Consider the following 23,177-nt stretch of genomic DNA (forward strand, 5'->3'; position numbering starts at 1 on the left):
TATGAACACACTGTACCAGAATGGATGTTTTATTTTAAACAGTAATCTAAAAGTTGATTATGTCAATATAATATTCATAACACATATGATTTTAAAATATTTAAAATGTTGTTAGTAATTCTGCAGAGCAGTTCTGTGGTCTGTTTTGTTGGGGTTTTTTAATCAGCTTTGTTTTCATTTGTGAACCTACTTGAGGAAACTGAATATGTGACAATGGCTCTAACATTTCATTTTCAATTAAATTCTTAGATTTTTGCTTTTATGTTCTTGTATGTGGCAACACCAAAATGCAATGATTATAAGAGAAATAATTCTCTAAGTGATTAGGTATTTAAGTACATGTTTTCAATGTCTTTCATTAAATTTATTTCAGGCCTAAATCCAAGAGGCTTTAGGCAATGTTCTTATCATAACTAGGTGTTGAAGTCTGGCAATCCAAGACTAGAATTTTGTTAAAATATTTAGCAAGCTGTAACAGAGGTACAGTACCAAACACTTACAGTATGTGTTAGAGGACTAGTGAATTTTTTGACAATTCTTACGCGCAATAAACTACTGCTTTCCCTGCCCCCTATTGTGCCCCCACAATTGAAGTTCAAGTTTATTCAACAGCTTTTTGAAAAAAAGATTTTCTTTCTTATTTAGGTGCTGTCTACAACTTATTGTAGACTCTCCAAGTGCTGTTCAGGAGGAGCTAGATCTCATTCGTGCTCTTGGCTACCTAGAAGAATTTGGTGTGAAAATGTTACCACTACAAGGTACTGTGTGTTTTTATTCTTAATATGATTAGTTGAATCACAGGCATATGTATGTGTGACAGCTAGTTTACTGCTGTGTGAATGTTGCATCCACATACCAAAAAATTACTGTTTAAAGACGTTGTTCAGTTGATGTGAGATTTATAAGGATGTCTGCATATGGAATCTGTGTTCTGGGACTTAGTTTCAGCAGGACTTTTCAGAGTACCGAGTAGCTGAAGCTCCAACTGACCTCAGCAGAAGTAGTTTGAGCTCAGCTTTTATTTGCAAAATAATCTGCCTGCTCATGTGCTGATGAGCTTTAGAATAATGGGTGGGAGAGAGATAGTTCATTTGTAGGCAGTTCTCATGTCTCCATTGGGCTGTTTGATTTTGAAGTATGTAAAACCCAATGACACTGGAAGTGCACTTTTGCAAGGTGTTTCTTCTGTGACTTGTTTAAAACTTTAAATCTATTTTGGAGCTCTCAGTCCAGTGATATGGAAAGTTGTTGGACAGAAGTTGAAAATAAAAGATGATTATGGATAATGAGATAAAGGGGAAAATTGAATGTATTGCATTATATTTTATTGCTTATAGATTGTGCCAAAGTAACAGAGTTCATTGCTGTACGTTGCGGGTTGACCCTGGCTGGATGCCAACTGGCCACCAAAGACTTTCTATCACTCCCCTCCTCAGCTGGGGGTGGGGGGAGGGAGGAAATAGAATGAAAGGCTCATGAGTTGACATAAGGACAGGGAGGGATCCCTCACCAGTTACTATCACAGGCAAAACAAACTCTCCCAATTTTTTTTTTTTTTTGGTGGGGGGGAGGGGATTATTACCAATCAAATCAGAGTAGGATAATGAGAAATTGAAAATAAATATTTAAAAGAAATACCTTCCCCCCACTCCTGCCTTCTTCCAGATCCAATGTCACTCCCACATTCTTTATCTCCTTATCCCCAGCTGTGCAGGGGGAAGGGAAATGGGAGATGTGGTCAGTTCATCACATGTGCTCAGGGGAGGACTCCTCACCCTTCTCCAGTGTGGGGTCCCTCCCAAAAGAGACAGTCCTCCATGTACTTCTCCAATGTGAGTCCTTCCCATGGGCTGCAGTTCTTCGTGAACTGCTCCAGTGTGAGTCCCTTCCATTACTGCAGCCCTTCAGGAACAGACTGCTCCAGCATGGGTCCCCCGCGGGGTCGCAAGTCCTGCAGCAAACCTGCTCCAGTGTGGGCTCCTCTCTCTATGGGGCCACAGGTCCTGCCAGGAGCCTGCTCCAGCACAGGCTTCACACGGTGTCACAGCCTCCTTTGGGCATCCCCCTGCTTTGCTGTGTGTTCCTCCATGGGCTGCAGGGGGACAGTGAAGCTTGAATCTGCAGCATGTAGGCAACTATGTGAAATTGCATAAACACTGATATTGAAGGCTCTTGAAAAGGCTGACAAGAGCACTGAGTACCAATGAAACGTGATGATGGTCATGTTTGACTTCTGGTGTTCTTCAGAGAAATACTGGGATTTATAGAAAGCACAGCTGGATCTATGGAAAACAAAGTGTGTTCTTGGTGGCTATTGTTACTTTGGTTTTCTCTTCTTGTTCTCTTTTAATCCTAAGTATTACTTCAAAGTGAGCTGATTCTCCATATGATAGATATATTCAGGAATCTTAACATTTCTCAATTGAGAATAAATCTGGCTTCTAGAACCTGCAATATTGCACTGTTGACTCCTAGATCAGAAATACTGACCACAGTAGTGTCAAAAGGGTTTGGTTTCTCAGTGCAATTGATAAGATGGTTAAAAAAGCAATTATAGAATCATAGAATCATAGACTAAGTACCTAAAATGATGGACTCAAATCCTTTGCTGTTTGGAGAGAGATCAAGTCATCCTGTAGAAAAATACACACAGTTTCTTCATCTTTATTGGTGTGGACATGAAGATACCGTTTAAGAAAAGTGGCAACATAATAGTGCATTAACAGTGTGTGTAATACAGCTGATCTAGATTAATTAGAATATGTGAAATCATACCTATAAATTCATTAATGATCCTGACTTTATTCAGTATCTTTCATGTAAATTCAATTAATCTTGTAAGATTAACATTCTGTTTTAAGTTTTAATGAAAGCCTTCAAATGGTCAGTTACTTTGCTAGAATATCATTAAAATAGCATTCAGGATAAGTTATTCCAACAGTAAGATTTAGCAGAAGACAAATTTGCACTTTTATATTTATTTTTCTGTAGAGCTTCATCCACTTACATTTTATCAAACTCAGCAGTTAAGGTTGTGAACTATTATTACAATATATTTTAATGAAATCTGTTTTGGAGACTCCTTATTAACATAAGAGGTGAAGAAAAGTCCATCTTTACTGAAAGTGTTTGACCCATCATATTACTTCAGATTACTTTTGGTTATGTTAGCTTGCTTACACAATCAGTGAATGAAAACATTTTGCTGATGTATAGATAGAATATTGAGTATGAAAGTATATTGAGTATGAAAGTATATTGAGTATGAAAGAATATTGAGTATGAAGGTAAATGTATAGCCTTTCCCTGCTCCTCTGTTCTTAATTAGTTTTAATCTAATTTGCTTTACACAATTTATTAATAGAATTTGCATTATGTGATTGCTTCTTTGCCCTTATTGGGAGGCCGAATACCATGTTTTGAGCCCAATTTGCTAATGCAAAGTTCATCCCCTATGCAGACATTAATGTCTTGCTGAGTGTTAAGTGGAAGATCTGCATGCTGTTCCTCTGTTCTGAGAACTTTCATGAAAACATTACCTTTTTAAAGCAGCAGCCTGAAGTTAGTCACACACTAGCTAGCTAAAAAAAGCCCTGGAATTCATTCATGATATTAAATTATGCAATTAAGGTAATTGTTTAATTCTTGGTGAATTAAAAGAGCCTGAAGATTTTGCCTATAACATTTTTTTCAGTCTTTGTGATATATCCTGTTCATCCTAGAATCAAATGTGACATGATTCTATGATTCTATGAAATATTAGTTATTTGCAACATTCTGAATGAAAGTGTGTTTCAGCAGTCTTCCTGTGACTGTTGCAAAAAATAATAAAAAAAAACTGTAGAAAAGATGTGGTTAGTCATATAAATGTAAAAACATTGATTCTGAAAACCTGGAACAAAGAAGTTTTCATTCAGGTTAGTCTCTCTTTTCTTTCTTCCTTTCTTCCCAGCCTGTCTTGTTAAGGATTTGGGCTGGATATATTGCAGTATTATTTTAACTTTTGGTTCATAGATATAATTGAGGATCTGCTTGCAAGTAACTTTGGGCTAGTTTTCAGACTGTGTTTGCATTCTTGTACTCCCTAACACTCTTTCTGTGCCTGCAATTTTTAGCCAGGAATACAACAGTAGGTGTCATTTGTACAGTCCCTAACACATGTTCTTCTTTCAACAGTGCGTTTATGTTCCGATCGACTTAGTCTCATCAAGGACTGTCTTGCTCAGATGTCAACAAATTATAAACAGTCTGCTAAGCTCCTGGGACTTGCAAATTTGCTAAGGGTTGCAGGTAAGTTGTGTTAATAAGCATGAATTGTAATGCAGCATGCATCTGTGTTATCCTTTAGGACATTTGAGTTGATCATTAGAATGTGTGTTCAAGGGTATCACATGAACTAGATGACCTTTGAAGGTCCCTTGCAACCCAAATTATTCTATGATTCTGTGATTCTGTCGTTAAAAGTCACCTGGAAGAGCAGTCGCCTCAGTAAGAGGGGAAAAAAGTCATCTGGAATGCATAAACTTCAGCTGTTAGGCTTTTGTCTATTATTCATGTATCTCCTTTATGTACTAAAAATAGTGCATTAGCTTGAGTATTTGAGCAGCTGAACATCTTCAAGGATTGAATCCAAAGGATATTAGGGATTTGGGTTTTTTCATTTTGTTGGGGTTTTTTTCATTTTTTAGATAGCCTATCAAAAGTGTCTGGCAGGTCTTTTGATTTTTGAAAACCATTTATTTCATCAGTGCTACTGCAAATGCGAGACTGCTTTATTTTTATAATGTAAAAATAGAATATAGAAATACATACTTCATGCAGTGCGATAAAAAAATTCAGTGCTTTCTGGCTTTGTCACTGATGCATACCTGACTATTTTCTTTCTCTCTCTGTTAAATTGTGGGGTTTTTTGTTTATTTGCTTACAAGACATTTGGAAAAAATTATCCCCATATTGGTTCTTAACATTTCTGTACTGCTCTTTCCCTCTCTGGGCTTCTTCCCACATCAAGTTAGAATCTGTCAGTTTTTCTTCTTAATATTCTAGGTTCTTCAGACTAATGCTGCTAATTTTTGTTTTACCTTCTTTTTGAATCTAGATTATTCTCTTTGAGAAAGGGAAATGGAAAATCCACAGTGATTCTGAGAATCTTAGAAACACCAAGTATTTTGTCCAGTACTGTTATCCTCATTCCTTTAGTTGTAGATTGGCATCTACAGTGCAATGGCATGTGTCTTTGGACAGGGAACAGAATCCTGGTTCCTACCTTCAGAGACTTAAAGATATGAAGGACAGTGTGTATGAGTTAGAGAACTTTAGGGAATTCGTATAGAGCTCTTTGGTGCGGTAATGTCTGTACGCTTGGCACTTACGGAGACACCACTGAAAGGAGAGATACTTAAAGCAAGATGATGAAATAGCCTCCTGATTTTTTTCTGTTTGTGTGGGTATGCGGCTGAAGAAAATCCGAAGATGAATGTGTGAGGTGATTAATTTTTAGGCAGGGGCATGAGTTAAAAATGTCTTCTTGTTCTACAAATTGCATATTTATTCTAAGAGTGCTGGGTTCTCTGACTTTAATGGTTAACCTTGGGGATAATGGTAATAGTTGTTCCTGTGGCAAGTATGGAATTTTAATAGTAAAAGTATATTTCAAGAATGAATCCTGGTAAGGAATACACGGATTTGACACTTACTTTCCTTGTCTCTTATGCTAAATAAACAAATAACTTGGTGACCTTCAAAGTTATCTTTTGATTTTAGAATAACACTTATTTGAGAAGCAAAAATACCAAGCAATTTTTTTTCTTTTGGGTAATATGTGTTTGGCTTATTTGTTTTTGTTTGTTTGTTTGCTTTTTTTGTTTGTTTTGTGTTGGTGGGTTTTTTTTTTTTGCTTTTTAAAGAAGTAGTTCTAGCCTTTTGTGATTAAAAACCATTTCAGTATCACTGAGGAATGACTAGTCATATAGCTTATGTTGAAGTGCTATTTTCTGTGCAGGATATTCATTTATAAGCAAGATATGGATTCAGTTAGGAGAATGCCATAGTAGTGATTTTTATCTAAACTTGTTTGTTGTAGGAGATGGGCTATGGTAAACAGGTTTCTTTCATTTGAAGAAACTCAGTATTTCTTTAATCTCTTTTCATTTTTCTGGACTTGAAAGCCATAAACAGTATGCCACTATTGCAGCAGGGTTTTTTTTTGTGCCTGCCATTCCATCCAATTGATGAGTATCCAGAAGAGTATCAAAAAGCATTCAGAGGAAACATGATTGTCATTGCTATTTTAAGTCATGTATGCAAATCCGATATTTTGCCAATAAATAAAAGAAAGTCACTATAGCCTTACTTTTGTAGTCTTCTATGTATGTAGTACTTCCAATGAGTGGTGGAATAGTGTCATGGTTTAAACTCAGTCAGCCGTAAATCACGCAGTCTCTCTCTTCCCCCCTCTCCTCCTTCCCCTCCTCTTCTTGTCCTCCTCCTGCTCCCGGAGGGATGGGAAGGAGAATTGAAAGAATGCAAATCCTATGGGTTGAGATAAGAGCAGTCCAGTAACTAAGGTATAACACAAACCACTACTGCTACCACCAATAATGATAAAAGAAATAACAAGGGAAGAGAATACAACACCTTCACCACCCGCCAACTGATAACTCACCCCACCCCACCTGACTGAGTACCGACTGATACCTCCTCCAGCCTTACAGTCAACTAGCCCTTCGGGTACCTCTCAGTTACATCCTGGGCATGATGTGCTGTGGTATGGAATACTTCTTTGGTCAGTTTGGTTCAGGTGTCCTGTCTCTGCTTCCTTCCGGCTTCCCCTCCTCCCTGGCAGAGCATGAGACTCAGAAAGTCCTTGGTCAGACAAAACATTTGAGCAGCAACTAAAACCATCAGTGTTATCAGGGCTGTTCCAAGGCCAAAAGTCAAAAACGTAGCACTGCACCAGCTACTAAGAAGAAGAAAAATGACTGCTACTGCTGAACTCAGGACAAGTAACCTTACACTGAATTTAATGTTGCTTATGTTTTTAATAGCTGGGTTAATAATACCTTTAAAAACAGATTTTAAGTGGAATGCTGGCATAACCTTAATCATAGTCTGTAAATGAAGAGTCTTATCAAATTTAACATCAAGCATAAACTAAAATAAAGCAAAATAGGTAGAAATGCTATTTCTGTATTTGTCAATTTATAATTTAAGTTACTGAGTTACAATTAGTTTTTAGTATGATAAAGAGTTATTTAGGACTTCTTTTAGTCATAAGAATGATAACAAACACTGATACCCTACAAATTAGTTTGCAGCCAAAATGGTCATACAGATTTTAAAATTTGTGAATGAGTATGTTTTATTTTAAACTGGATATTAGAAAACGAAAACGTTCTTTGCAGTTTCAACACAGGTAGTCTTCATTAGCTGGTTTAAAACTACTTGATAGTGGTAACTGGATTTCTAACAGCTTATAATGAAAGGGAATGATTTTACAGAGATATGTTGGGATGAGTCTGAATACTGAAAAAGAATCTGTGGATTGAACTCTATGGACTTGCTTAATGAAGATTTAGATAAAGTGCTGCTCATTAATGATTGTGATGTGCTTGCTACATCTATTATACATTTTATACATGTATATATATATAAGGTATATAGTATATGCTATGCTATATAGCCTCTAAAATACTATGAGCATATATATTTTAGTTTCATATCTAAGAAAATCCATTTGCGATGCACACAAGAGTAGAACGCATGTGATCATCCTGAAGGAGCTTCTGGAGCTGTGTTCTCTAAATAGATTTTGTTTAGAGAGAAACATTGTAAGTGAGTAATAGAATTTACATTCATATTTATCAAAGCTAAAATATTGCTTAGGTAATGATATATCAGCTAGCTTCTTAATTGCTTTAAAGTATTTGATTAATGACAGTAAATTCTACTTAAATCTCATGTCACTACCTCTGTAGAGGAAGCACACAAGTGTTATCTCTATTTCACATATGGGGAAAGTGAGTGAGGGATAATGTGCTCAGCATGACAGCCAGGAAATCTGAAGCTGCTCAGGGAGCTGGAGCTGTTGTACATCTCATGATTCTCACTTAATCCAAGCTCTCAGTTAAAATGGGTGAGAAATAATTCACTTTGTGCAATTGCTTACAAAAGAGAGGAGCAAAAAAAAAGTAAAAAAAAAAAAGACACTTATCAGAAATTAAAATCATCTTCTGTACTATTACTATCAAAAAGATCTAATGAGCATTGCTCTTAATTTTTTGATGCAGACTCTCTAGAAATGTTTTCTGTTTGTTACTCTTTTCTCTCAACTTTCTGTAGTTAGTTAATTTTAATATCTCTAAGCTAATTCTAGTAATTTTAAGATTTGCTCACATTCCTAAGTCAAGTTATTTTTTAAAATCCACTTTCCTCAACACTGACGTTCTTGCTTAATGCATTGAGAAGTAACCATACAGACGGTTTCTGATCTCTTAAATGTAGATGACATAGAATTTCTAGAGTATGCATACAATTTTGATAGCACTTGAATTTTAAGTTTTTATGACATGGTTTCACTCATGATAATGTTTCATCCTCTCACAAATAGAATATATCTTACCCAAAGTGTTTAAGTAAGCCTTATGTTTTCCTTTTCTTTATATGACCCAAACTGAATCTAAACTTTCAGAAGTATTTCTTTTATTTTTTAAGAAAATATGATTTTTTTTAATTTCTTAAAATACTGTTTTCTATTATTACTGGGATTCCATATTTTTTCCTCTCATAATTTGTAATAAAATCAGAGCCTCATTTAGATTGGAAAAGACCCAGTAGCACTGCCATGTCCACCTGTGTCCTTAAGTACCACGTCTACACATCTTTTAAATACCTTCAGGGGTGGTGTCTCAGTCCCTTCCCTGGGCAGCTTGTTCCAAGTGTTTGACAACCCAGTCAATGTAGAATTTTTGTCAACCTCACATGGTTCAACTTGAAGCCATTTCCTCTCATCCTGTCACTTAGGAAGATGCTATATCTGTCTCAAAATGTCATTAACAAAAAGATGCAGAAAGAACTTTAGAACATTAAATTTACTGTGTTTTGTAAGCCTTTGAATATAAATGCATTTTCCTTACTATGTAAGGAGACAGGAGTCCAAAGGAGCTGGACACACACAAACTTTGACAGATAAAAAAAGGGGGACAGACACATCCTTTCCACTTTCTAAACTTGGTTTGTTTCAGTCTGGATAACAGACATAAAGATTAAGGCTTAAAGCAGAATTATTATGTAGTCTAACCGCATCATCATTCTAGTAGTTCTTCTCATTGAACCCTTCTTAGTTTTAAATCCTGGATGTCTGTCAAAATGGTAAAGGGAGCAGTTCAGAATTCAAACCTCACACTCTTTTAAGACTTCATTATTAAAAATTCCTTCAAGTGAGGCATCACAAACCTGAAGCAGTGAATTTTTTCATGTTTGAATAGAAGAACAAGACTGTGCCTTAAAACTGCAGTAGGTAGCATTTTAAGTGACTGCACTGTTGAGACAATGAAAGCCACGTGAAGAAAAGGTCAGGTTGCATATTGCAGGGGATTCACTAGTCATGTCAGAGATGACAGTTATTCCGTGGCATAACAGCATGTGTCAAGGTAATGGAAGTTTAAATGAGTGAACAGTGGAGATGTGATGAGCACATACGGCCATGGACTGGAAGGAAAGCAATCTTCATATTTCAGTTTGTGCTTTTTTGAAACGTGGTGATGTATCCTACTGCATCAAAACTAATCAGCAGAAACATTGGTGATGGGGGACTAGTCAGCATAGTTAAGAGGAAAACTTTCTTGCTTCAAGTGTTCCTCCTCTCTCTTTCCTCCAATCCCACTGATCTTTAAGTAGTAATAAATAGTGATTATTTTGCTGAGCTGAAATCTGAAGACAATAGTTTGATTATTTCTCTAACCTTTTATGTCTGCTGCATTGTCAGCTCTCTCTCTAAGAAGTAAAGCTGTCAGGGTGAAGTGGGCATCAGAAGGTGAGTGGCAAGTACAGATCCCTTGCTTATAGAAATGACAGTTCACATTTATCTTGTCTAGATAGAAACACCTCTTTGTCATCTGTAATTGCTTTTGCCTGAATGAGAAGTTCCTAGGTTCCTGAGGGCAAATTTTTGCAACAGAAGAGCCCTGAGTGTGATTAATTTGTGTGTTGGCAGTATATCAGGCAAGAGGCCAAAAGATAAAATGATGGAAAGCCAACCTGTTCTCCCAGCTGAGTTAGTCATGACGTGCTGGGATTAGGGGAATCTTGGCTGAGTTCAGTAATTAGGGTAACTTCCCTGAATGTCATTCTAGTGCAACTGCTACATCTTTTCTTTTGAGAAAGCTTTAAAACAAAATTTGCTTTGCCTGTGGTGATGGACCTGTAAAATAGAGTTAAAAAATAACAGCTATGCAATTAAAGTACGTGTACTCTTTAAATGGCTTTTGGAACCAGATCTGTTTAACCTTCTGAAATACTTGCATTTCACAAGTTGTAGTAATAAGAGTTTCATAAACCAGTGCCCTTTTCAAGTGACTGTAACAGCAGTCACTGAGTAAAATTGCTTTTAATAATAGGGGAGAAACATGAGCAGGAAGCTTGCGGTGAAAAACATCCACTCATTTTTATTAACTACTCGCCATCCTTCTTCACAACATTAAAATGAATAGTGTGAGATTATTTTTCCTTATATGTTCAGTCACCTCTCAATACAATGCATGGACTTGCACACTAGTTTGAGCACAAGACTGAACCAGCTGGTGTCCGTAAAGTAAATAATTTTCATTCTCTTGTGATCACTGTAAGTTAGAGCTTCTTTTTTTTTTTTTTTTTTTAAAAAGAAGATTGGTAAAGTGTGACAAGTGTGTTATTTCTATTGACTATAACTGGTTTTGAAAAGGAGATGAGTTAGTTGTCTCTGTTTTCATCTGTAAATGGTGATGTATTAAAATTAAGGTAAAAATAATTTTGTGTAAAGATTCTTGCTCAAAACTTTAGTCAGAAGAGATCAGTAGTATCTCAAGTGTTACTTTTGACTTGTAATGGGGGGAAGAGGTATTGTCAAGAAGGTACTGTGACCAAGATACATGTATAGTGTGAAAAAACAGTTCAGTTCTACTGACTCAATTTATGAAGGTAGGAATTTTTAAATACCTGTGTCTTCCATATGTCACAAATAATTTGGCTCTGTGAAATGGGAGTTTAAACTGTGACTTTGTAAGCTGTAAGAAAACAAAACATTCAGAATCATTCTGTTAACAGTTCACAGAAGATTTTTTTCAATGTCAGGATTTTTTATATGTCACTTATCTTAAATATCAGTTTTGAGCTATGTCTTGGCCCTCACATAAACTCGGTTCTCAACTTTTATTTTCAACCTATACATAACATGCTGTGTATCTTTTTTGTTTGTTTGTTTTAATTAACCAGCTATAATGGCAATGTTTTTTGAAAAACTTTTTATTGTTTCTTTCAGGAAAAAGTGGATAATTTTATTTATTACTTTTTTTTGCCATACTGTTCTCTTAAGAAATAAAATAGCAAGCTTAAGTTGATCATTAATTTCAGTTAACTAATAAATTTTTTTTTGTTGTTTTTTCTTACAGGAGATGATCAGATGGAGAGAAAAGGTCAAGTTTTAATCCTTTTAGTGGAACAAGCTCTCAGTTTCCAGGACTACAAAGCCGCTAGTATGCATTGCCAGGAGCTCATGGCTGCAGGTGAAGTGAATAAATGGGGGTTGCATGGGGTGATGTTGGTGAAAATCCGAGTTCTGCCTTTTGGCTTTACTGTCATGTGTGGGACTTCAGAGTGGTCCTTTTCATTCAAAAATAAGTTACAATTTGTTTGGAATCAACTTACATCTCTATGGAATGGAGAAGCATACAGGAAATATTGTATGTAATAAGATAGTTACTGAACTATTAGACATGTAACCATAGGGACCTTTTCTGTGCCCCCGGGAAGCACAGTGTCTCATTCTTTCTATGCTGTATCCCTCTCAAACAGGTAAAAATATGTGAATGCAACTAGCAGGAATGTGCAGGTCTTTTAGATGTCTTTCTGTCAAAATTTTTACAACATTTGTGCTAAATTATTTACATAATTTATATATGTGAGGGTGAGTGAAGGTACGTGACATATATGTGTCAAGCTACTAAGGAATATAAGATTTGTTTCTTTGGCTCTTTTTTCTGCCTGGAGGTTGAGTAGGAAAAATTTGAGATTAACTGAGCTTCTTGTAGTATATCAAGTGATATATTTTACTTTCTTTTTTCAGCCACTCCAGTAAGGTGTTCAGTATCATGCTCTGAAATAAATCATGCTTTTCTTATTGCAATAGAAAATAATATAATGAATATAAATAAAAATATAGTGTGTAGGCTTACAAATGCCTATTGTACTGATATCTACGATACGGTAATAACACGTCTTCCATGTATTTGGTCAGTCTAAAGTTGGGTTGCGTCTGTTTCATGGAGCCTTTATGGTTCCTTTCTTAGGGGATGGTAAGTGTTGTCAAGAATGCCACATGGCCTGCTTTATCTCATCCAGTAAGAATTATTCAGCATCCTCCTGTCACTTGTGAAGCTTACCAACCGCAGAAATACATTTTGTGTTCCCTTGCAGGTTATTCTAAGAGCTGGGAAGTTTGCAGTCAGCTTGGGCAATCAGAAGGCTACCATGATTTGGGTATGCGTCAGGAACTCATGGCTTTTGCTCTGACGCACTGTCCCCCAGGTGCCATAGAGGCGTTGTTGGGAGTGAGCAGTTCATTGCAAACCCAGGTAGGTGTTTTCTGAAACTTGTTTCATGCAAATTCAGTGCTTACCAAAGTAAAGGGGACTTGTGCCCATTTTGAAGTTTGTTCCCTTAAGTTCCTACCCCCAACAAGGTCATGTTTGTTCTACTTTATATTTACACTGTTATATTTCAACAAATGAGAAGGTATTTTTTAAGTATTTTTATATAACGAGTTTGCTTCTCAAGTGGAAGTGCAGTTATATTGTCTATATTTAGTTATTTTATTTTAATTTAATTTATTGCCCAATGTAAACATTTTATTTGCAAGTGCAGTTAAAGAATATTTTCAGTTTTTTCTAGCTGTTTGCCTCTTGTAATGCAGCTTTGTTAAATGCCCACTTAAATGTCTCTTAAATGTTTATTCTTACATTTTAAAGACTTCTACCCAATATACAATTATTTTCTCACTTATTTCAACCATGCAAGGCTTTGTCTGGGACATCTTTGCCAACTTCTTAATCACATCTTAGGTGTTCAGCGGATCATATTATATATTTTGTGTCATTTAAATACAAGTTATGACAAGATAACAGCAGACCTTTTCAAAAGTTTTATTTGAAGCTGCAGTGCAGTAATTTAGGTTGTCAGAATGTTGTATATGTGTTCAGTGTAATTGTGGTTTGGCCTACGTATTATTACTTGTTTAATTATCTTAGTTATCTAAGAGTTAACAAAGTTTGTGGATTTATCTTTGTAGTAAAATCATCTTGGAGATTTTGCATTCTGTGTGGCTGCAGAACAGGGAAGAAGGGATCAGTAGCTACAGTATATACATTGCCTAAGGCAGCAGCAAATGCGTAGCCCTTTTCTTTACAAAATTGTGTAGCAATGTGCATGAGAAATACAGGCAACATATGAAGACAGTCTATGTTGCTTCAGTAGCAGGGTAACATCAAAATAAAATGGTATAAAGGATTAGAAATAAAGTCTAGCTTCTGAAAGCTATTTACTGTTCATTTTGTTTTTTTTTTCCATTATAAAAGCACTCAAATTTGAGAGAGGTATGTACAGCTATGATCTTAAACATGAGTAGAATCTTTCTAGAATTGAAACCCGTACAGTATAGAAATACAGACTCGTTTCCTTCCGTATGTGCCTATGTTCAGAATTAGAATTTGAAGTCAGACAAATTTTTGGCACTGGATGAACCAATATTTGTTAGACTTTCTGTCAGCTCACTGCTTCTATATTGCTGTCTCATTCTTTCTGAAGGCTTCATGTTCTGTCAGTTGTAACGCAGAGCAGCTGCTCAGCCACAGGTTATTACCCTCTTGCATCCTACTTCTCCAAGGAAAAAGGTTATCTGTTTTATCCATTCACAAAACTTAAGACTGAATTTGTTGCTCAGATTTGTTAATGCGGTGTCATTTGTAGAAAAAGACCAGTGATGATTAATTTGGTGTTTTCCCCAGGAAGCCAAACACGTGTAATGATTTCTGTCAAAGCATATTTAATGTTTCTTCTGCTAAGTATAAGCTTTTCAAATTTGTTCATTAGCGCTCCTATATGTTCTGTCCAAGCTTTTCACATATGTTCATATATGCTCTTCGTATGTAGATCGATATATGCAAAAAAAATCTTTATCAGATGGTCAGGCTGACCAGACGATATAAATGTTTATAAGTATTTTTTTGATCTTCATCTGTTCTATGGCATGTGGAAATTCTCCTCACAGATCTACTATCCCGTGTAACATTTGCCTCTGTAGAGTTGCCCAACACCTGAGAGGCACAGTTCGAATAAGTGATGTTTTTCATGTAAGCTCTTTGGCCTACATAGTAAAGCAGTGTGCATAAAAAAAAAAAATTACATTGTATAGAGGAGTATTGCACAAATCCATGGAGAAGGGAAGGTCATTTTATCTAGGGACTACAACAGTGAGAGGATGTCAGAGATACCTATGCGTTCTACCTGGTTTTGCCAGCACCCTTGTTTTTCTATCATGGAAACTTTTACATCTGAATTTTTTGGGTTCCTTGTGACCTCAGTCATAATTCTTTACATTTGATTATTTGACTGGTAAGATATTATATTTATTTTGTATTTATAGATTCTTTATCAGGCTGTGAATTACCAGTTTTTTCCTTCAGAAGGAGGTGAGAATGTAAATATCTCAGGACCTTCTTCGTTGATCAGTAAGGATACAGAGGTAAGCTTTAAAAAGCCTTTTTAAAATAATAAATATTTTGTTCTGCATTATGCCAGAGAGCTTAATTTGAGTTTTTAGCAACATTTAACATTCCAGATAAAATGCACAACTTCAGAGTCATCTACTAGTCTCTGTTCTTATTAGATTGTTTTAAATTCAAGGTTTTGCTTATGTATTTATAGTCTGTTCTGATTTTTCATTGCTTCTTCCTGCATAGTCTTAGCACCATAGCAAATAAAAAAAACTAAACCCAGCGGTAGGAGAAAAGTGCAACAAAACTTAACATGATATTATACATTAATGTTGGTTTGATTTTTTTATCTGGCTCAATTGCAGAGCAACACATTCAAAAATAAATCTGAGCTACACATTTAAGTAAAAAATGTTTTGAAGCTTACAAGTACTAGTTTATAGCTTTCATGTATTGCATGTAAAACTATTTTCACGTATAAGATCAGAAGGAACATTGAGTCTTTTGTGGCACATAGAGGCAGGGCGTCAGGAAAAAAGGTCTGCTACTCTTTTTACTTTTCCTGGTTATTATTTTAAGTTTGTACGTTTTCAATTGCAAGTTCATGTCTCTCTTTAAAGAAGATATAATTACCTGTATATACAAGAAATACCTTTTTCATCCTCTTCAGAATGGGAAATTCTAAGTTTAGCTTATTCTTTTCTCTGTTTCCTGTTTAAGTTTTTCTGTAGATGGTAAGCGGATCTTGTAGGGGCGGGGAGGAGGGCAGAAATTTTAAATAAATACAGGAAAGAATATAGAAAGAAAGAAAAAAAGTGGTTCATGTTGCATAGTGTGGCTTTTTGAGGCAAGTATCCGAGTTGCAGCATCCTTGATGTCATTATACCTTTCATAGAATCATAGAATAGTTAGGGTTGGAAATGACCTTAAGATCATCTAGTTCCAACCCCCCTGCCATGGGCAGGGACACCTCACACTAAACCATATCACCCAAGGCTTCATCCAGCCTGGCCTTGAACACTGCCAGGGATGGAGCATTAAGCTAAGCTAATGTCTCAGATAACATAAACTAAGATGAAGGAACTTTATTTCATAGAATCATAGAATAGTTAGGGTTGGAAAGGACCTTAAGATCATCTAGTTCCAACCACTTTGGGGAATTTTTTACCAGTGACAGCTGTAGATGGAAAGTGCTAGTCTATGTGGCTTAAAAAACAAAACCTCCCCATCACGTTATTGGAAGGGAAGTAGATAACCTCAATGTGTAGTTTTATATTTTGTGTATGTCTTTTATGTATTTATTGTCATATGTGCTTACTTGGTATACATATATGCATATGTAAATATTCATAATTATATATAAGATGAATGGGCAGGAAAAGTGAAATTGTACTGAAAACAGTATTCAGAGGAAGAGAGCTGAACACTTTATGCATTTGATGAGGAACAGGTCTGTTTCAGTGGCATAAATTCTTTCTATTTCCTGGAAATTGGTAAATGAATCTCTCAAAGAGGAATATTATTAAGTAGATGTTAATAAAATTGTGGAGCCTCCTGATGTGGGTGTGGATGCTGATGTTTACAATATTTTAATCTATGTAACAAATTTGTCATGGGTCATATGTTCATATGCTGTAGTACTATTGACTGTGTATTGTGACGGAACAATTAGACATGCATGTAAATGATCCAGAAACTTATTCAGAAACTGGAGGGTTTATCAGTGTTGAGTGAACTCACTAATTAACTTCATTATTTATTTAGTTTGGATATCTGAATCACATTCAGAAATTTTTGTAATGTATTTGTTGTGGGTTTTTTTTTCTTTTTCCCCTTAAATTCTTTCCCTGTAGTTGTGATTTTCTGTTTAGAGTTGGAACTAAGCAGATGGTTGATCTGTGAAATTTGTGTGTTGCTGCATTGAAGATTTTTTTATTTTCTATACTTGTTCTATGCATATTTCCAGCTGTTAAACTATGAAATTAATTTTGTACATTTGCTCATTCTGTCTGTTGACCTCATAGGGTTTTATAGATTCCTTCATTTCTTGCAATGACACAGGAGGAAACATAACCAAGAATTTAGTCACTGTATAACCCTTCCTTTGTTACAAACATCTGAAATGTTAGAAAATCAATATATTCAATAACTCAGTTTCTTTGACTTAACTGAATCCCCTAATTGCAATTGCTATAGCTGCACATCACATAATTCCTCATGCTTCCTCTTCATTGTCTTGCACAGAATTTCAGTTTCTTCAAAGAAAAAACATATGGTAATTTTTTTTTCACTTTAATTTTACTCTTTTTTCACTTCCGTCATAATTAAATTATAGCATCCTTTTCACTAGCAGTTGACAAATGTTATTCTTTCTTACGTACTGATACCTTTTCACATTGCTTCTTTAAATGCAATTTTCCTTACTTTGACTTGACTAAGCTTCTTCTATCATACATATACTTGGGCATCCCTTTCTCTGTTGCAATAAAAATACCTATCTGCAGGTATATCAGTTTCTTTTTCAAAGCTTTAGTGACCTTTTTCTACCTTTTCTTACATTCATCTACTATTCAATCATTAGTTGCCACTATAAATTTTTTCATTATACCAACCTACGTCACTAGCTGGTCATAATTGTCAGTCATTCTTCTCTTGATTAACTCCTTTCTCGAGATGTCTAAACTCATTTCATTGCTGTTGTTTTATGGTTTAACTCTTAAGCATTTTTTCCCTGAAACAAGTTGAAATCTTGAAAGCAGCTGGCTGTATATCTCTACAAATTGCATAGAAATGTGCCACTTAACATTGCTGTCATATTGTCTTCAAGAATAACTTTTCCAAACTTTTGATGGTCTTGCTATGAATGAAATTCTTGATTGATACAATAAAGATGGATGTAATTATTCCATAGAAGCTAATGCATTTACAGGAGAATGTACTCAATTACTTTAGTGCCAGTTTTCACTGTCGATTGAACTCATGAGATCTATTGAAGAAGTTATCCTTTGAAAGCTACAGTGATTCCAACACAGTAGATTATTTTTGAGCAAAGTGTTGTTTTCTGAATCCCCACCCTTTTTCCCCTTTGTTGGATGCTACACATTTTTCAACAACTAATATTGTGCTTCTCAAATAAAATATGTCAGTGACAAAATTAAGGTCTTGATTTATGAAAATTATTTCAAAATATTATTGCTAACATTGTTAGATTAATGTTTCTTAGTCAGAAGGGGCTGTTTTGTGCCACTGATAACAAGGGTCTCCCAGACCTACCATTCAGCCTGTTCTCAATCTACCTTGGGATCCACTTATGCAGCCTGCTTTTGAGCTTTTCCATGAGGTTGTCATGGGAGACAGTGTCGAAAGCCTTACTGAAGTCCAGATAGGCAACATACAATGCTTTCCCTTCATCAGTCCAGCTATATGTCCAATTGTAGAAGACAATCAAGTTGTTTAAGCATGATTTCCCTTTGATGAATCCATGCTGACTACTTCTAATGACCTTCTTGTCTCCCACATGCATAAAGATGGCCTCTGGGATGAGCTGTTCCATCACCTTTCCAGGGCTTGAGATGAGACTGACTGGCCTCACCTAGTTCCCAGGGTCATCCTTGCCCTTTATAAAGACTATCAGGACTATCAGTAATGTCCATCAGCTGCTTCAGGACTCACGGGTGCATCCCATAATAATCTTAATGCATACTAACTCTTAATGCAGTGACTGCTTTTTGCATGTTTTAATGCTGGCACCTTGACTAATTGCCATTAAAGGTGCTTCTCACCACCCCACCCCCAGTAGTCCACATTGTAGGTGTTTATTAGTCTCTCTTATGTGGCTTATTTAAAGATAGTTGGCTTTGTCATTTCATTAGACTGTTTAGAATGATACATATGAACATATATGAGTATAGGTGTATATATGTTAAATATTTTTGCTGTTCTTTCAGGATATCTTGATAATTCAGAATTTGTTAGCTGACATTTTAGATCAATTTAGATTCATTCAAATCTGCTGTTATTATTGTTTACTTTTTAATCAAAAATGCTTACTTTTATAACAGATATCAGGAAGAAACAAGAAAATAATTTCCCTCAGGCACCCCTCAAAACCCGCAAACTATAATTTCCTCCTGAAGATGAAACTAGAGGATACAATTAAAGTTGTCTTCTTAAAATGGCATCTCCAACAGTCTTTAAGAAATATTTATTTTGACAGATTGACTCTGGAGAGCAAAATGTTACAGCCTGAAAGCGGTGTTCTGGGTACACAGAGGAATGGCTTTTCAGAAAACAGAATTCTTATTTGTGCAGAAAAGACTATAATTGCCTGTAAAGAGTTGAAATTCCTTTTTGAAAAAAAGCAGTAGAGTGTATCTGATAGTGGTGGAGCTATAGAAAGCACACACACCAGCATACAAGTTAGTCTATTAGTTTTGACACTACCGAAGGAGGTTTATTTTTTAAAAAAGTATGTTTTGTTCAAATGCAGTTGAGAACTTGGGACAAGTTTTTAGTTTTTTGGGTTTTTTTTTTTTCCTTTTCTTCCCTGGTTCTGGTTTGGTTTGATTTGTTTTTTTCCCCCATGAAGAATCAGTTAGGTGTCCTGCAGTATGTATTTAAAAACAAAAGGCAAAGAGAGGAATTAGTATTCTGTATCTAACATTTAAAATAAATTACAAAAAGCTTTTGTACTAAGTACCAAGAATAGTTTATTTAAAAATACACAAACAAGAAAATCTACCCAAGCCACTATACCTTGAATTTTCTGTTGCTTTTTAACTTTTCAGAGTAAAAAATCTAGCATGTTCTTTCTTCACTTGGTGAAGTAAGAGTTTAAATTTTTAGTTTAGCCAGTCAGTTCATTAGTTGGTACCTGTGAAATACAGAATATAATTTTGGAAATGATTAAAAAAATGCTGAAGCCTTAGTGGAAAGAAGCACTTAAAATGGACTTGCTACTTCAGTGGTCAGCTTAAGGCAGTGATTGACTGCATAGTACAGTAAAAAGTACTACACATATGTTCGTCTACAGTGAAATTTTACGTTATTGATGCTAATGTATTTTGTCACTGAGGTTACAGTGGGATGTAATTCATTTGAGTGTAACTTGGCATCCTTTTGCTCTGATGTCTGAACCTTTGTCATGAGTAAGTTGTAAACTAAGACCTCACAGTCAATTATACAGGTAGATTTTTTTTGTTTCAGTACACTTCAGTGTATGGGGAATTGAATGATAGAGGTTTTGGGAAAAAGCATTGGATGTAAAGCTGTTTAAGTTTTCTGTGTGGAGGCAAATATTTGTCTTTCCTATTGTTGAAGACTGTGTTTGTGTTAGCATGCTAATTATATTTTTGTCTGATGTGTGATCTTTGTAAAGGATGCAATTAACACAATCCTTTTAGGGCTGAACTAGCACAGATCAACCACCATGAATGTTCAGGGTATTATTTAAATGCTCTCTACATGAGGAAGAGCTCATATGGGAAGCTCCAGTTGTGGAACATGTCTTCTAATTTCAAGAATTGACTTATGTGTGAGTTTCTACTGAGGCTCAGTGAAGATGTTTTGAAGGATAATGTGTAGATGTGTATGTGCATATATTGCAGCTTTTTAGGTTTGCTGTATTTGGTAACTTCTAAGTGCCAACTGCAGAATTTCAGATCTTGATGATACTTTTCAACTTTGTCTAGAGACAAATGTGTATACCTGCTCAACATTTCTCCTGCAGAGAATTCAATTTAATTATCGTTACCTCTGTACAAATGCAGGATTGTCTCTGCTGTCAGCTTTCTTGAAGATTAATTTTAGCATGCTCAATCTCCTCATTTGTAGAGAGATCATTATTTTAACAGAAGCATTCAACAGTTATGTAAAACATTACAATTATAAACTTTGCAGTTAAAAACAGCTGGTGTCCCTGGAAACAAGAGATTATGACTGAATAAAGGGCAAAATGATCTGTTGCTCATGCTAGTCGGTTCAGATTGAAACTCCTAAATCACTTTTGACTTGTCTTTTTGTTTTTTTTTATGACTGCTGCTGCTTAAATCAGTAATCATTAACAATATCTGAACTCTAATACGTTTGTGTTTAGGTCGTTAGCCTAATTAAAGCATGAGTCTAAAACTTGCCCTTGTGTGTTGGATATGCTCACAGGATGAAACCAACATCTCCTCTAGCCAATCTGCTGATTTGTTGCACTGGACCACATCAAAAACCATGAAGGTGTTGTCTAACACAACTATGACTACAAAAGCCATGCTGCATGCTGTCAGTGATGGGCAGTGGTGGAAGAGATCATTAACTTACCTTCGACCATTACATGTAAGGGATTGATGATGTGTCTCCAGATGTTTACACACTCACTGATACATGGGTATTAAAGCTAGGCTGCTTCGTAGGTATCCAATAACTAAAGACCTCAAATCAGTAAGTGAATTTGAGACATCATGAGATTGTTTGCTAGCAAATCCCAGTGAAATTAGGGGTCTAAAGCTGTTTCTGTTCCTTATTTTCTAATCTGCTTGCATCTTCTCTCTTACGATAGTGGGGGAAGACGTAGTTGAAATTTGAACTTTGGGAAAGAAAGCACAGTGAAACCCAGTCTTTAAACGCTGTCATTTTATATTCAAAGCTGTTCCTTTTCAGTTTCTCTTTTCTACCTTCTCTGTTTCAGTGCATTTTGTATAATGTTTATGATACTAGATTATCTGATACTACTTTTGAGCATGGTTCTCTTTCCTTTTTTTAAGAATGCTGGACTGCATTCAGCAGTGGTTTATATAAGATGACTCCTATCTTGCTCCCCATTGAATTAAATGATATTTTCAATTACAGTTGTTTCCCTTCTGAACAGCAGTTACAGACTTTTTAATGAGCTTTGTTGCAAGTAGGCTCAAGTATATTTATTTTTTCAGGGCCACGAATTTGGAGATGTATTGGAAGGTGGGCCTGGAGAAAATGCCACTGTGGAAAAACAAGGCTGTCATCCATTTTATGAGTCTCTAATTGCTGATCCGTATGTTGCAGAAGTAAGTTTGTCACAGAATTTGGAAGCATTAGGGGTTGTTTTGAGATCTTAGAATTAAGTAAAAATATGGATTTTGTATTATTTGTATGATGTGAAATTTTGTGCAGTAGTAGGAAAAAGTCTGGAATTAGTGGAAAGGAAAGCAAATGCAGGAATTGGAGGAGATAATTTCATTTCATGCAAGTGAGCTAACCATAACTTCAGGGTGTAGTGCACATGTGTCAGTTACCTTATTTTATTTCTAGTCTGAAATCAGCTATGGCACATACCAGAACAATTCTTTGGAAAGCTTTGCAGAAGTGTTACTGAGAACAGAGAAACTGACAGAAACAAAGAGTGAAGGAAAAGACCTACTTCCAACTACAGAAGGTATGGTTATGTGTATACTCCAGTATTTACTATATATAATAAATACAGGAGAATCTGTGGATGGGTGTAAATACATAGAATTGCACGCAATGATCTGAAGTACTGTCTGGGTAGTTTGTGTAAATTGTGATCCAGTTTAAGATTTCATGTTGGTTAAGTCTTGGTAGAATTAGCTGCAGAGTTTTCAAGAGAAGTGGTATTTTTAAAAAGGGTTAATCAGGAAAGACTAGAAATCTGAAAGTTGCCTTTAAATAAGCAGAAAGCGGTATTGTCAGGCTGTGAAAGATATGAATATAGTGGGAAGCAGGAAATGGTTGAAAGTTTTCTGATTATTACAATGTACAGATATTTAAATAGAAATTTGAAACCCATGTTAATTATTTCCATGTCTGCCTGTATGTGTGTTGATTTGTTCAGATTCTCTGTGTTTTGTATATAGCTTTCAGTATTGCAGGATCATTACAGTGTTCTATTTTCTAATTAATGCTTAACTACAGATCCTGGAATTACCAGAGCATTTTGTTTTCTGCTGTTTCTATGTTTATGCTTAATAATTTGTTAATTGAAACGTTTCACTTTAAAAACAACAACAAAAAACAGACCACACAAAACCACATACATTTGTTTTTCTTTCCTTTTGCGTATCTCCTACTGGTTTAAGAAGTTAGCTGTTTAAATATTTATATGCTGTTAGTGTCTTTTGAAGGAAGATATCTGTATTATATTTTACTTCGTGGTAGTTTCTGACATGAAAAATGAGTATAAGATATCACTTGCAACATGAAAAAAGCGTGAAGTGAGACTTTCTTCCTAAA

General features: G+C 35.5%; 1 protein-coding gene across 2 annotated transcripts in view; it reads left to right on the forward strand.

Annotated features, from left to right (window-relative positions):
* Positions 1-23,177, forward strand: part of NBAS (NBAS subunit of NRZ tethering complex) — a 173,252-nt gene that overhangs the window by 56,340 nt on the left and 93,735 nt on the right. For both annotated transcript variants that reach the window (XM_005143310.4, XM_034060637.1), the window contains 8 exons: positions 646-758; positions 4,177-4,290; positions 11,646-11,759; positions 12,670-12,827; positions 14,894-14,992; positions 21,120-21,287; positions 21,881-21,994; positions 22,239-22,362. In XM_005143310.4, the coding sequence (XP_005143367.2) occupies positions 646-758; positions 4,177-4,290; positions 11,646-11,759; positions 12,670-12,827; positions 14,894-14,992; positions 21,120-21,287; positions 21,881-21,994; positions 22,239-22,362 (1,004 nt within the window). The remainder of the gene's footprint in view (positions 1-645; positions 759-4,176; positions 4,291-11,645; positions 11,760-12,669; positions 12,828-14,893; positions 14,993-21,119; positions 21,288-21,880; positions 21,995-22,238; positions 22,363-23,177) is intronic.

This window comes from Melopsittacus undulatus, chromosome 3 (assembly GCF_012275295.1).
Source record: "Melopsittacus undulatus isolate bMelUnd1 chromosome 3, bMelUnd1.mat.Z, whole genome shotgun sequence".
NCBI classification, from domain to species: Eukaryota; Metazoa; Chordata; class Aves; order Psittaciformes; family Psittaculidae; genus Melopsittacus; species Melopsittacus undulatus.